The sequence below is a fragment of the Thunnus maccoyii genome, chromosome 21 (genome assembly GCF_910596095.1).
Source record: "Thunnus maccoyii chromosome 21, fThuMac1.1, whole genome shotgun sequence".
Lineage (NCBI taxonomy): Eukaryota > Metazoa > Chordata > Actinopteri > Scombriformes > Scombridae > Thunnus > Thunnus maccoyii.
In genome coordinates, this window is record NC_056553.1 from 26,391,416 (window position 1) to 26,407,346 (window position 15,931).

A 15,931-nucleotide genomic window follows, 5' to 3' on the forward strand; every position below is an offset into this window, starting at 1 on the left:
TTACAAAGCATTCTCACAGATGATGATCACATGTAGAGAGAACAATTACACACAGACAATAGCTTTTATAAATGCAGCCAGGAAGCCTGTATTTCCTATTAGGAAAACCACTAACACCATCTTCTTGATTTTAGAAATCTGAAAGAAATTGTATAAAAGAAGCAACAATGAGAGGAGGAGGAGGAGAGATGAAGGAGAGGAAAAAACAAACCCAAAAAACAACACAATGAATAATGCAAGCGGAAATAGAGAGTAAAGTGTGGCTTGTAGTCTCACCTCTTCATGCTGCTGCCTCTCTAACTGAGCAAACAAAATGTTCTCTTTGTCTTCACTGTTGCTTTTTCCTGTGGATACATACACAATAATTAGTCAAATATATTTGTTGGATAGAGAATAAGATACTATAAAAATGACACATATTGGTTTAGAGTCCAAATAAAGCAATTTCAGGAACACTGCAGAGCAGAGAACTTGTGCATCAGTGCACCACTGATAGTGAAAGTACACAGTCTTCCTTCCCACTGCTGTCTGATGGAAGGGTTCATTTTAGGTCTGTCATTAAAACATTCATACAGAGGGTTGACATTTCCAAGCTATTTAGCATTCACATTCACACACACCCACATAAATACACCCACCTCTGTCACACACACACACACACACACACACACACACACACACGCATCATATTCATTTGTGGCTTTAGTCATAATGCTTTGGAACAGAACAATTGATTTTCTCGCTGCAGGCAGCAGCAGCACTCACCGCTAATTGAAACAAACATGTAATACCAACTGTTTACTCCAGACATGAAGAACTAATCCACAGCTAACAGGAGAGAAAATTAAACATATATATTAATAAGCGCACTGGTGGCATGAGTGTATTCCACGAACACTATCAGCAGTAAGTGTGGGTGAGAAGCCAGTGAGGGATCATGTCCCCGTACTACCAAGGCTGATTGGAGTGCTTGCATCATCATGTGTTAAAGCCCAGTCACACCAACTTTTAAAACAGCATCGACCAGTGATTAAATCCAAATTGAGTTCAGCTTTGACAGAATGCAACTCAGTCTGACAATCAGACATTTCATTTTGAGTTCATTTCTCAGCCTGACATCGTACACCAACACTGGCCTGTGGTACCTTTATTCCTGAATTTGCAGGAGGGGATTAGTAGCAGCAGGTCTGCCAGCACAATCCACAGCAGCCATCCAGTTAGCACTGCAGGAGACCAGGGGCTAGGTAACAGCAGCGCCTGCTGAGCAGCACCCAGGAACACACACAACGCTGAGAGGGAGAGAGAAGCAGTCAGTGTTCCACCTGGAATTTCTATTTCAGGCAGGGAGGAAGAATAACATCATGGGACACACTACACATTATACTGCATTGTGTTTCATACAGAAACAGAAACAGACTAAATATATCATGGCATAAAAAGTGTTCCATAAAAATAAGTCTTAATGAGACAATCATGACATGATAATTATATTCTATATTTTCCATATTATTAAAAAAATCTCATGTTTGGAGCCAAACCAACAATGAACTGATTAACAGGTATTGTGTGTGTATCAAAGCCTGATATATCTTGTGATATCTTCTCGTGCAACTTCAGTTGTTGTCCAAAAACTATTAAAACACATTAATGAGCTACAGTGATGTTTGCCTTCATTACTATGAACACACACTACAGTTTATTTGACTCAATCCCACACACACCGTCCTATCCATATTCACTATACTGCAAATATGATAAGCATTTCACCAATACATGTACCTAAGTGGCCATAAATCAGATTTACATGTTATTGTGCATAATTCATCCTTACAAAATGCCAAAACAGACCCTAAAATATAAAACCTCCCAAAATAATTGTATGTGCAACTATGATTGTTGATGTACAGTGTAAGAGGCCTGGCTATTGTTGGACACTTGGGATTATGTTTGAAATAACTAACATTCATCATTTATAATAAATAAATAATAATTGTGCCAACATATACTCCATGGATATATAACAGATCATGGCAACAAGTCTTCATGTCATCATTGACACTTTGAGCAGCAGCACCTTGCAGCAATCACATACAATGTCTCTAGAAAATAGACTTTCTAATCACTCTCCTTACCAGCAAGTGTCTGGGTAACAGTGCCTGCTCCAAAGTGTAACCAGCTGAAGATGATCCTTCTGCAGATACAAACAGACAGGACCTGACATGATTTCGGTTGCTGTGGATGAATTTAAAAATCCTAACACTGCCTCTCACAGGACCGAATAACCATAAAATCCACTTATTTGAGACAGTGATGACCAAGTCATGCAGTTATTAAAATCTGGTTTGAGGTCTTACCGGGGGGACTCCGGGGCTGGTCGGAGCATTGCCATAATTGGCTGGAGGACAGACAGAGCCATGACAGTACAGCCTATGTAAGGATGAGAGCCTGCCAGCTGCAGAGTACAGGAAAGACGAGAAAACACAGAGGAAGAGGAGCTGCAGTGAGATCATTAGAGTTGTTTAAGGTGATGTGTGACAAGAAAATACCAACAAATGCTTGATGCACCTGCTGTTTCTACTACATTTACTATTACTGCTACAGCTACTTTAAGAATGATAATTGAGATAGCTGAGATGTGGGAACATGGTGACATTGTGACATAAATCCTATACCGGTCAATAAACACAAGTAATCAGACAATCACACTGGTTTTCTCTTCCAACAATGTGTTGGTTTGTCTCTCAATACTTTCTGACTTCTTCACCCTGTCTGTCTGTTGTGCACTCAGCCCCAAGTTCAATAGTTCCTACTGAAGATGTAAATATTTTTTAAAAAAGCAGCTCACAAATATATAGTTTTATTTTTTAAAAAGGCTCTTTAATTTTCTAAAACAACATTTTTCAAAGAGAAGGAAATAGTACTTTTGATGGGAACTATTTTCAGTGTCAGATGAATCCACATTTGGTGCTCTAGTGAGTATTTGTGGCAGCAGGACGGTGTGTGTGTGATGGAGTCAAAATAAATTACAGAGTGTGTGTGTGTTCACTGCGATGGAGGAACATGTCACTCAGTGCGACAGTGTGGCTCACTGATGTGTTTTTAATAGTTTTCGGACAACAATGGAGCTCTGTGGCACAGAAGAGTAAGATATATCAAGCTTTGATACACACACATTACTTGTTAGTAGATCAATTAATTGGTGGTGTGTGTCTGCACGAGGGATTCAAACAGGATTTGATAACAGTTAATTTGCTGAAATGGAAACAAAAAGAGAACCAAGCTGGAGCAGGAAGGAAATTATAACAATTAATGTTTGGTATGAGACACAGAAATTTCCGAGTGACATACATTCCCTGTCATGCTTTATCCTGAGATAAATGATCTGGGTTTCCAACTTTGGGTCAGCATGGGACTAAGGAAAGTTCTAGACTTGTATAAAGATAAGATTTTTATGACATTTGCAGAACTTGTGGTGAAATATGATATTCCTAAAAAAAAATTTCTTTTTTTCTTTTTTTTAATATTAACAGCTAAGGACCTTCCTCACAGCTGCCCATAACCAAACTTTAACAGAACCCCCTCTGTCCACTTTAGATAAAAATAAATAAGATCTCAACCCATTGTAATGGAAAGGGCAGAATTTCAGCTTTATACAATATGCTAGTGTCTGGCTCAATTGAATCATCTGTGCAGAAACTGAATTGTTGGAGGGAAGACACCCAGGAGGATATATCACTGGATCAATGGAGTAGCATCTGCACTAAGGCTCAGACACGGACTGTGAACACTTGGTTAAAATTATTACAATGCAACTAGTTAATACGAACATCTGCAACTCCTGCTAAGTTAAATAAGTTTAATAGTGTAAATTCAGATATGTATAGATAATATGATATGTTCAGGTAATATATTATACATTTTCGATTAAAAAAGAAAAATCAATAAACATATTGTTTAAAAAAAAAGGAAACTATGTGGTCAGTTGCAGACTTAGCAAATGATTGGCTAAAAATTCTGAATTATACATTTTGCTCCAGTTATTATTCATCATGATCAAAAATATTTTGTACAGTCACTTAAAAACAAGTCTCAGAAGGTGTGTGCTCACCTGTGTTTCTGTACAGCACTCATCTAGGATCTACTCTAAGTCAACTTCACAGTCCTCTAGAGATCTTCATTCATTTTTAACTATTTTTCAAAAAAGGATAAACGCTTTATTTGTAAATTTGCAAGTGGGAGTAAAATTGATGTAGTTTAATAAATACAGCCCTGGATTCCTGGATATACATACTGTATCTGAATACACTGAGACATGAAGATGGTGTGGAAATTGCAGATAATGAAGAGATCGAGAACAGCAAATGGGTTTTTAAAATGATAGTAATTTGACTTTAAACAGTACATAAGCAACTTTTTCAGACCTAATAAGTTTGCAAAGCTCTGTGAGGAGGAGCAGACACAGCAGGAGGAGAAGCAGCAGGTGGTATGTGAACATCACACTGTCACAGCATCAGAGACAAGACATAACAGAAGAATCAGGATCAGTGTTTGAGTGAAATCAGTGTCACACACTTGTGGTCATAACCACTTAACAGCCAGTGCCAGTTAGTACAGAATAACAGTCTTATGTCTGAAACAACACATAATGCACATTTAAAATCTATCTATCTGAACTCCAGAGACAGCAGAACAGCAGGATGACATCATTAACCAAGTCTGTCTCCATGTGCTCTGAGAATCCTCCGTGCTCCTGCAGTCTTTACAGCTACTTAGTTTCTGTTGGTGAACATTGGAAATAAGTAACACAAGTAGGCACTCTGTCCATACACTGCATGTATTTGTATTAAGACAAAGCCAGAAAATGGCACAGACATGAGAATGAACAAACCATGACTCAATGTTTGATTACACAGAATTATTGAATAACTAGAGTCTTCTGTAAAAACACTCTTAAATTTCAGGATCTTTCTAAACATTTAATCATGTTGGAGCGGCAGCTGATGATTTGTTGGTACTAGATTTTGTCAGCATTTCCTGATGTTATGTCATGGAAGAAGACAGACACCTAGAGGCCACTGCAAAAAACTGCCAACAGGGTCAGGAACAGAATGATGGACAATCAACAATAAGTTAATGTGGAAATATTATGTACATATCCAGGTCTATGTTTTTAATCTGGGGCGCTACTGGAATATCTTTGCATAATTTACAGTTTAAAACTCTTTATTTAACTCTCTATTTAACTGATACTGGCCCTTTATGCAGACCCTTAGTTCAGCCTCTGTCTGAAACAGGCAGTTTTAGCTCCTGTCTCCTTAAGGCCCCCCTCCTGATGAGCCCACTCTGTTCTGATTGGCCAGCTTATGGAAGTTGCGTCACAGCCGCTCAGGAGGCTACGTCACCAAACCATGGAACAAACAGTAGTAGTAGGATTTCACTACTTTTTCTCATTCTGTACTCAAAATGTTAACCTCTCAAATACATCCATACATCTTCGAGTCAAAATCCAATCCAAAATATGAGAGTGGACAACACAAACAACATATGGATAAACCTTAGCAACAACCATAGCAACCAAGACTACAGAGTATCCCCATAAATAACCACATTTATGGACAACAGCAAGGTAGAAAAAACTGTTGCAAATGAAGCCTTCAGGGCAGGCTGAAGCTGTGACTTTTGACTTGCAAGGAGCATTTCTTCATACATTAACTTCAAGTTTTTGAACTTTGACCATGTTTAACATAGATGACATCATAACAGTATATGAAAACCACAAAAAAGCATAATATGTCCCCTTTATGTGACTGAAATACAGAAGGGATTCAGTGTTCCAGGTACAGACATCATCAAAATCCTAACATGCTAGTATGTATCAAACTGCTGAGAATTACCCTTCAGAATGCTCTGTAGACTCAATTTAGGAGAAAAAATGTATTATAAAATATAAAAAAGATACATTTATCAAGTGTGTGTGTGTGGGTGGCATACCTTTAAAACAACTACTCTGACTAGTTTTACTGGAGTATGTGTAATCCTGACACAAATTATGAATAATGAAATATTAAAATAAAATGAATAAATTCAGAAAGAAAGAGAAGAGAAACAGAGCAAAGGGGGGAGGTGTGGGTGTCTGTGTGCATGTGTGTTAACAGAGAGAGAGAGAGAGAGAGAGAAAGGAAGAGAATGAGAGAGAAAGAGAGAGAGAGTTTGAGGGTAGTTTCTTAATCTGGGTGAATTTCTTTATCCTGATGTAAAAAAAAATGCATTTCAGTCTCTTAACTGGAGTTCTTTTGAGTTGCATGTTCTTCAGTTCACATGACCCAAGGGTCGTTAAGCTTCTCTTAATCCTGTTATTAATTTTGTTATCTCTTTAGGCATTGGACTATTCAGGGTGCTTGGTCTGGCCAGTGTTAATGCTGACACCTTCACTATTGAGAGGTGAAAAAGGTCAGTTTATCCTGAGAGACGTTTTAGAAAAACAAAGTTTGAGATCCTCTGTGACATTTCATTAAAAAACAGCAGGACTCGTACAGTAATCTAAAATGAACTTGTTTGTGTTTTCTTGTGTTTGCATCTCAGTCAGTTAACCTTAAAAGACCTATACTCTGACAAAATCACAATTAAGATTAATAACAATCATAATTCTAATTGACCTCTCTTGTGTGGCCAACAAGGAGGACTATTTCCTTATTATTATATATATCCTCATATGAGTTATATCGGTGGTCATATTTGAGTCATGCACAATAATAATTCATAATTCCCTCTTAAAGCTTTAATATGTAACTATTCCACATTAAAATGTCTAAAAACAATTAGACCTATGTTATATATTTTGTTGAGTTGTGTACTTACATTATCCCAAATGTTTCCAACGATTTTCAAACACAGAGAAATCTGTCATTTTAATCAAGGTATCGGACCGTTTCATTTGGTCGCCTGTCAATGGTGTCATACCTCCTCTACCAAAGAGTATAGTGCACAAGATGCATGCGTCGGCATTGTGTTTGTCCACTACAATGGCATCTACCAAAGAGTAACTTACACACAGTCAAGATAACACATCGGCGTTGTGGTTGTTCGACAGAAACTGTTATAAATTGACTTTTATTCAGTTTTAAGTCACATTTCATGATAAACGTTTTATTTTTTGGTTGTCTTCACTATAAATTTTTACCAGATGAAGGATTTTATTGATCAGACATCTGGATCTTAAGTGAACAGAGAAATAAGCTGGGCAAATGTTAGCAGCAGCTCGGCTAACAGTCCCTCCAGGAAGTCCAGTGCTCGCCGAATATCATCAGAGAAAGATTGAATTTTTAGGTGAAACAGCTTTATTCAGTATTTTTACCCATTTTAATCTGCATGTACGTTTGTTTTTGGAGAGGATGAGATCCCTGCGGATAATTCAGCTGCTGGTAGAAACCTGCCGAACATCTGGATCTTAAGTTATAAGAGAAATAAACCAAACGAATGTCGGCAGCAGCTCAGCTAACAGCCCCTACCGGACGTCCGGTGCCAGCCAAACAGCGTCAGAGAAACACTGATTTTTTAAGTGCAACTGCTTTATTCAGTATTTTTACGGTTTAAATCTGTGTGTACATTTGTTTTAGGAGAGGAGAAAACATCCTGAACAATGAACACTGGAGTAATCCTATCCCGGAGAAGCTGGTTGTTTAACAATGAAGACAACAACTCACATGATCCCTTGCTACTTCACACCGTCATCACACTCCATCTTTTGTTATTGTTTTGATTGAGAGACGCTTTGTGGCTGAAATTACATATTGTGTGTTTAAAATCATAAAACCATGTGTACACAAATTCTTACCGTATCATATTGCTTCAATAAAGAGCTGGAACACAACACAGAATATATATGTGATATTGTCATACAGTGTGGACAATAATTACATTTAAAGGACTCTAATTTAAAATTCAAGGCTATATTTTAGTATATAAGAGATTAGTTCTTGTTTTAGTGTTACCATATTTTTTCAAAAGTAAAGAGCAGTCAGATCTCTACTGCTCAGTATCTCAAAAACCAGCGTCTACATATAAAGAAATGCATAATACAAAGCTCAAACTTATGTTGAACTTTTGTGCGGCTGCCTTAATGACCCAGATTCTTGAAAGTCTGTATTAATGCTGCGCTTCTGTTACTTTGTCCAACTGCAGTCCGGCACATTTGCAGGATGCATCATCCATCCATACCTAAAACATTCACATCACCTTTATGATGAAGCAGTTGAGCCTGTGGACAAACTAGCAGATAGTGTTGTTTGTGTCCGTCCTGAGAGCTCAGCCTTAGTGGTGAGTCAGAGTGAACAAACTCTTGGATGGCTTCAACACTGTGATGCTCACACTGCAGAACAGCATGGGACTAACGTGGCTGAGTCATTCACACACATACTCACCACAGTGCAGCTTGAGGAACACACAGAAACACTACAGTGTTAGCTACATGTTAGTTCACAGCAGAGGAAGCTGAATTACAGGAAAGCGTTCCTCAAGACAGATAAAGTTTGATGTGTTGAAGGAAGCTAGCTAAACTGACTCTAACTAGCTGGATTATTAGCTATTTTTTTAAAGCAACTATACCCTCAATATGCATCTAAATCTACCTCTAATATTAAAAAACACTTTCATGCAGGCTTCATAGACATTGTAGCTGAAGTATCATGAATAGAAAGATGATCCAGATATGGAATGGAACTCACTGTTGTTAATTTCATCTATTTTGATTAAACAAAATCAAACTTAAATAGTTGAACCATTTAAAGTCAAAACAAAGGAGAAGGAGTTCCCCAGTCAAACAATGAGGATTAGTGAATTATTGTTAGGTACGCATATTCACAGCTCATCCACATCTGTCTGGCTGGTGATTGGTCCAGCTGAATGTGCCGCTGCTCTGTCCTACTCCATAGTCAGTCTAGAGAGCCACTTTAGCTCTTATTCAATGAGAAATATTGGTGACTCCCTCCAAGGAGAAAAGTTAAGGTCTGGTCAAAAAGTTGCTAGATTTGTCGCTAGCCGCGTTTTGAAAGAAGTCACTATAGGGGTCTTAAAACTCGTCAAACCTAGCAAGAAAGTTGCAGAGTTGGCAGCACTGCAGTCAGCCATGGTTCTGTTTTTAATACGTTGTGGGGCAACTGCTACTAGCTGGGAGGGTAAACATACAAAATAAACCCAGAGTCTTGGCTATTTTGCCAAGGTTAGGGGGCTGCAGAATTTGACTTAACTGAAAATTCAAATCCACATACTAGCAAGTTTTAAGCACAAAAGGCTGTTTTTACACACAGTATGTGCATTGCTCTATGTGTATGTGTATTGCTCTAAAAATCACCTGTACCATATCAACATGCCAACAACAGTCTCTCTTTAAGAATGTGGTCACGCTATATGGATGCCATGTGAGCCAGAACACCTTCACCACACCATTAGAGCCCTTAATATCAGGGCTACAAATGTATAGCTTGTCATGAGGGTGGCCTTAGACAAAAGGTAATTTGAGTCATTAATAGCAAAAGGGCTCATCCACTGGGAAATATGAACATGCAAAGCAAATGTTATGACAATTTAGCTGTTCAATAATGAGATATTCTCTGTGCAAAGCTGATCTGGAAAGGTCAGGATGTCACAAAAACCATCAGAAAACTTTTTTTTGTTTTAAATTCCAGCAGGAACCTCCTGCTACTGCAAAGTGTAGTTTAATGTTTTACAACATTTTTTTCTAGTAGTTTCCCTCTATGTAGTAAATGTACTGCCCAAAGCTGTACACAATCACACACACAGCTCCACATACACAAGAACAAGCCATGATGACACATGATGTGTTTGTGTGGGACTGACACAAAGACACAGAGCAAACAATTTAGAGAAGCTAAGAGCCAGCTAGACAGATGGAGGGACAGGTGGAAAAGCATGAGGGGGTACAGTACACACACACACACACACACACACACACACACACACACACAGACACACACAAACTTACCTTACTCCATCCTCTCCTGTATATAAAAGCCAGAGTGATGGCCACAAAAGTTAGGACTACAGCCAAGACCATCATGGTTCGATGGAGCTACAGATATATAGAGAGAGAAATAGATAGAAAGTAGAAAAATAAAACAATTGTTTATGAAAATGATGTGACTTATTCCTTTGATAGAGACATTTCAGAGTGTGTCACATGTTTGGACGTCTTAAAATTCACTGTAATATACATACTGGTCCTCTCACCTGAAACCAGAGCCGGTGTCCCAGCAGAGTTTTTTCAGGCCAGAGGTGTTTGTAGTGGCGAGCAATGAAGACAGCTGTGCTCACCATCCACATCCATGCTGTCAGCATGAACACACCTGAGAGGACAATGGTACACAAAAAAAACCCTTAACACTGAGGTCAACACACACAGTGGTATGGATAACTTATCTGTAAGTAAGATGCAGTCTGTTTGATCACATACAACATTCCTCGTAGAATTGGTCAAAGGTGTCATGTTTGTCTGTGGGAAGTTCTTCATTGGAATGTATCCTAATTAGAGACTTTAGATTCCAAACAAGTAAAGAAGAAACTCCACTGATTTTCCATATCATGTCTTTCCAGGTGTTGGGGAGTACTACTGCATACATGAACAAAGTAGTTTAAAGACTTATATTTCTCCAGAGGGAGCTGTGTGAAATCTGCTAAATTACCTCAAGTCACTTGAGTCAGTGTTGGTTGGGGCTGACAACTACAAGTTTGAACATGAAAAAAAATCTGAGGGTGTTGAGTTAGAAAGAAGTGAGGTTAGCAGACCTCTGTAGTTCCACCTCTGCTTGAGGCTACATTAGCCGCCACTAACATAACACACCCCAATCTCTGACTGAACCATTAGTTGTCAAGTTGCATTGTGGGTAATGTAGCCACCAGATTTTGACAGGAAAAAGAATGCACGGAATAAAAAACAATGGTATCTCCGGTTCTGCTGCATCAATATTGATCTTCATGACTCTGAAATGGTAGACTGACCAATACTGGAGCCATTATCAGTCTAATTGTGAGCATGTTTGTCAACCAACCATGGAGCTTGATCAGCAGGGGGGAGTGGGATCCGCCAAGATCCTCTGCAGGTCCGCTGATCACTTTCTGATTGGTGGAGATGAGAGGCTGGCGATCATGTCTGTGGATAAAACCTGTGGAGGAAGATGTTTTGTCAACATGGACTTTTCACTATTTACACTAAATTTTTTTACACACAAAAAGTTGGATACAATAAGATTCAGGTTCAAATCAGTTCAAGGCATTTCTTTTCAGAAGTTGGTTGAAGACATAGAGGAAACAGTGTATGCTATTCACAGCAGTGTGACTCATGCCAGTATTCTCACTGCTGGCATGACTAATCAGACTGAAATACTCATGACCCACAGAGTGAACAAGCAAAACCACCTCAACCTTACTCAAAGTGTCTCTATGAATACAACACCTGAGCAGAGCCAGCAGACCCAGAAAGCACTGACAGATCCATGCAGGCTGTACTCAACTTCTGAAAGTCTAGTAAATAGCTAAATACATAAAGTGTCAATATAAAATACATTAGAATAGAATAGAATAGAATAGAATAGAATAGAATAGAATAGAATAGAATAGAATTAAAGTGCTTTCAGATGGTCTTTGCTTAATCTGAACAGGTCAACAAATGGGCCTCCAACCTTTAATTTGCAAACCTACACCTGACCTAGGTTGAACATTGGTGCTTGTCCTTGCTGAACAACAATTATTAGGGGTGGGATCTTCATTTAAATTAACGTTAACCACTGAGGCACCATATTAAGTATAGTAGAGTGATTTAGTATTGCACTTCCATAAAGTTGGGAGAGAAAGATTTTTAAAAATAATAGTCAACATTTAGAGCAGCAGAGGACATTATGCAACCATTTTCACAGGCTGTGTAGTCCTCCTTGTGACTAGTAAATTGATCTCTGTGTGTAAAATATGAGGAGTGTGCACTGTTGTACACTGCGTCATGCACTGTATGCAACTGAATACAGTCCATGAATATCATGAGTCAACATTCAAACAAGTGCAGTAGTTATCTCAACAAAAATGAAACATTTAAGTATAACAGTATGTATTGAAGGGTATGCAGTTCTATTTTTCTGGCCACTCCAATGCATCAGACTGGCTGTTGATATAAATGATTGGCCAATTTTATATCATATCTGCAAATTCAAATATCAGTCTTTTCTTACCCTGGTGGGATCTACCGTGTGCAAGAAACAGGAAGTAGCTCTGGTTTAAGTTGAACCTGTTCTCCAGCTGAGGGAGGAGGATGTTTCTATGGAAACAGCACTGGATGACTCCATCAGCCAGCCTCCAGGCCCGACCCCACAGAGCGTCCTGCAAACAGAGAGGTCAAAACTAGCGACTGACGGTCTGTTAAACCATTCATGCGTTGATGATGATCAGACACATGTCCAGAATAAGTGTTTGAGAATGTACCTCTGTTGTCAGCTCAGGTTGTGTTCGCCCAGAGACATATGCAGCACTGATGGTAACTCTGCTTCCATCCTTCACACACAGATAGACGTCATCATTCCCCTAAAACAGCAACAAAACAAACATATCTGTGAAACCTGCAATGTGGGTAATGCATTTCGACATTTCAGACATTTACTTTTTAGTTCCCAAAAGCTGTTTCTCGTACTGTAAGAAAAAGACTGATCAGTTCATAGTACAGTTACAGTTAACAGCACTGTTCAAAATCACCATGAATTCTTCTGAACATTACAAGAAAAAAACAGAAAGAAAAAACGACCTTGTCCTAATATTGGAGCCTACTATCTATAGTATATAGACAATAGTCAATGTAGACAATATGTTTTTATATACTTAATAATTGAAAGTGGAGTTTGCTCGGTTTTTACAGAGCTTGGTTGTCATCACATAACCTATGAGCCTTCAGTCATGTGATAGCAGGTGTTCATATCTAAGTGGAGATGTTGTGCCCTGTCCCTGTTCAAAGGTGGTCTCTGTTAGCCAGAAACTTTTCAGTAACCAGTGGTGGAATGTAACTAAGAACATTTACTCAAGTATTGTACTACAATTTTAAGGCACTTGTACTTTGAGTATTTTCATTTGATGCTACTAGATACTTCCATTCTACTACATTTCAGAGAGAAATATTGTACTTTCTACTCCACTATATTTGTTTGACAGCTTTAGTTAGTTTTCAGATAAACATTTCACACAAAATAACATAATGATAAGACTATAAATCACACTGCATTATTTAAGATTAAACTAGTGGTTCCCAAACTTTTTGGCTTGGGGCCCTTACATAAACAATGTGTGTGTATTTATGTCCCTTTGTCATGTTTCAGAATTGTATGAGTTGTTTGCAGTTCCACCAAAGATAAATAAATGTTTGAAGCCCAAAGAGGTAAAACTCGCTAATATTTCACAAAAATTAATCCAAATTTATTTAGCAGAACTTTGTTTTTTCTTCTTTCCTACCCAATCTATCATCTCAAGACCTCTCAGATTATTTTATGACCCTCCATCTCAAGCTGCTACAATAATAAAATGCTGCTTTTGCACTGACTCATCAGTATTAATAATCTACTTTGTTAAATCATTTAATATATCAGTCACAGCCCACAATGAGTACTTTTACTTTACTATTTTAAGTTAAGTTAGCTGGTAATATTTCTATACTTTTACTTAAGCAGGATTTTAAATTCAGGACTTGTAATTAAGTATTTTTACAGTGTGATATTGATACTTTTACTTAAATAAAGGATCTGAGTACTTCTTCCACTACTGCCAGTAACAGTGGTGAACAGTGTAAGACTTTTTATAGATAGTCTCCTCATTTTAAGACAGTGCAGCAGGACAATACTATTAAACATAAAGCCAAGTCTCCTCAAACTGATTTTAATACTGTATTGAAACAAATGACAACCAGTTGCGGCAGGAAGGAAGGAGAAAACACATTTAAAAATCTAAATCACATCTTTGAAAAAAATGTTAGCAGTAATGGAGAGCATGGGTCGCTTGAAATAAAAAGGCAGCAAGATGTAAAAACCCTGGTATGAGTAGTAGCCTATGGTACACTGGACTCTAACATTCAATTTAATGCCTTTTACTGCCCCTCAGTTTGAGACAGCTAACACTATCTAACATTTCTGGTGTGTTCAGTGTTCTTTGAAAAACTACATGTCATGATGAAACCCACCATCCATTTGTCCAGAGACAGAGCGAAGGACACGTAACCTTTGGCAGGCCCACTGAGTTCAAACATCACACTCCTCTCTTCTTCATCAGTGGTAAATGACAGGAAGAAACAGTGGGGGTCAGACTCTGGGTCACAGCCCATTGGGTCTCGGAGGCAAGACTTAGTATGGCCACAACCCTCTGAACTAAACTGAGGAGGAAGAAGACAACAGATGCTTTTAAATGTCAATTTTTAACGAATAAAATTCATTTCACGTCTCTGTGTTGTGGAGGCAAAAATTTCACAGACAGAAATCTAAAAAACCTGGACAAAAACCATCTACCGAAACAAGATAATACAACTACATGGAAGAGAAAATTAGCTTTTTTGTAATTTGGTTGAAGAATTTTCCCTTGGATGTTTAGGTACAGAGAAACACGGAAAAAGCCAAAAATGCATTTATGTAAAAATATGTGGTCAACTGAAAGGCTAAAGCCTCGGTCAGATCAGAAAGTGACGCTACAAGATTCATTCACTTGTTCTCACAAAATAGGTAGTGCTGGAAGTTTAATGATGTGGTGATTACTTGTGGGGCTAGCTAGGTCAGTTGCCATGTTGGTGAGTTGCAAACCTAGGAGAATCCCCTCCCTCAAACCAAAGCCATGTCATGCACCAAACTCATGGCTCAACATGTGTGTGTGTGCTAATGACCAAAGAGAAAGCTCTGTTTTCTTTCTGTGGTCAGCTCCCAGTTCTTCTTTAAAATTTAACAATCTCTGTAGTTCGGTGTGTAGTTTCACACTTTTATTCCAGTTCATACCTCAGCTGTCAGCCTTATTATGATTTAGTGAGCTGTGTTAAGTTACTACTGATGTAAACCAATCATTTCCTGCTGTTGCTGCTTCACATTAAAGAGTACTCCACCACGTTTCCACATAAGTGTGTGTTTCAGGTGTTGGGGAGAACTACTCCATATGTGAAAAAAAGTTGTATAAATCATTTTGTGTCTAACAAGGTCACTGTGGTGTTTAGGGTTATTATTCCATGCCTTAACATTATTATTTGTTGTCTGAAGCAAACATGCTGGACATAACACCTTTCACAATCATTATTGTTTACTTTCTCTGTGACAGTGTCAGACACTGACCGGTGTGGAAAGAGCAGCAGGGCTGGTGGTTTCAGCAGGAACAGCAGTGGTTGGAACAGCAGTCGCTCCTCTCAGAGACACCACAGGACCTGCAATCTTCACCCAGTACACCTTATACTCATGCACCACAGTCACACTGGAACAACAAAGCAAACACAAACCTTGAGAAACTGAAGTATGAAATAGGGTAGAATATCATCAGACAGACTGTTGTAGTGTGAAGAGAAGTGTAAACTATAGCAACAAACATATATGAAAAAAAAAATTGATTAATGAAATCAGGTTCTTCATCCTCACAAACATCAAGTAGCATTACAACAAAATGTTGCATTTTTGGTTGTTTTAATGAGGTTTAATTCAATTTTAAAAAGTTTTACCTTTAAAATGTAGTTATTGGATACACCTTCATTGTGACTTTGTAAACAGTGTTTGTATCTACTAGTGTTGTATTTTCACAATTAGCAGCATATTTCATTCACGAAAATCATCCACAGCAACATGGTTGACTTGGCATTCCTTTAGCTTCAAAGCTTTCCCTGCCCCTCGGTAAAAATCACTATCAGCAGCATCATATTTAAGAAGAATCT

At 38.2% G+C, this 15,931-nt stretch overlaps 1 protein-coding gene across 2 annotated transcripts in view; it reads right to left on the minus strand.

Annotated features, from left to right (window-relative positions):
• The window catches only part of frrs1b (ferric-chelate reductase 1b), a 23,054-nt gene continuing 7,123 nt past the window's right edge, over positions 1 to 15,931 (minus strand). For both annotated transcript variants that reach the window (XM_042400210.1, XM_042400209.1), the window contains exons 7-18: positions 15,345 to 15,480; positions 14,219 to 14,407; positions 12,484 to 12,582; positions 12,234 to 12,381; positions 11,064 to 11,177; positions 10,246 to 10,361; positions 10,001 to 10,087; positions 2,355 to 2,452; positions 2,133 to 2,191; positions 1,146 to 1,289; positions 277 to 344; positions 1 to 138 (exon numbers count right to left, since the gene is read on the minus strand). In XM_042400210.1, the coding sequence (XP_042256144.1) occupies positions 46 to 138; positions 277 to 344; positions 1,146 to 1,289; positions 2,133 to 2,191; positions 2,355 to 2,452; positions 10,001 to 10,087; positions 10,246 to 10,361; positions 11,064 to 11,177; positions 12,234 to 12,381; positions 12,484 to 12,582; positions 14,219 to 14,407; positions 15,345 to 15,480 (1,351 nt within the window). In that variant the 3' untranslated portion in view covers positions 1 to 45. The remainder of the gene's footprint in view (positions 139 to 276; positions 345 to 1,145; positions 1,290 to 2,132; positions 2,192 to 2,354; positions 2,453 to 10,000; positions 10,088 to 10,245; positions 10,362 to 11,063; positions 11,178 to 12,233; positions 12,382 to 12,483; positions 12,583 to 14,218; positions 14,408 to 15,344; positions 15,481 to 15,931) is intronic.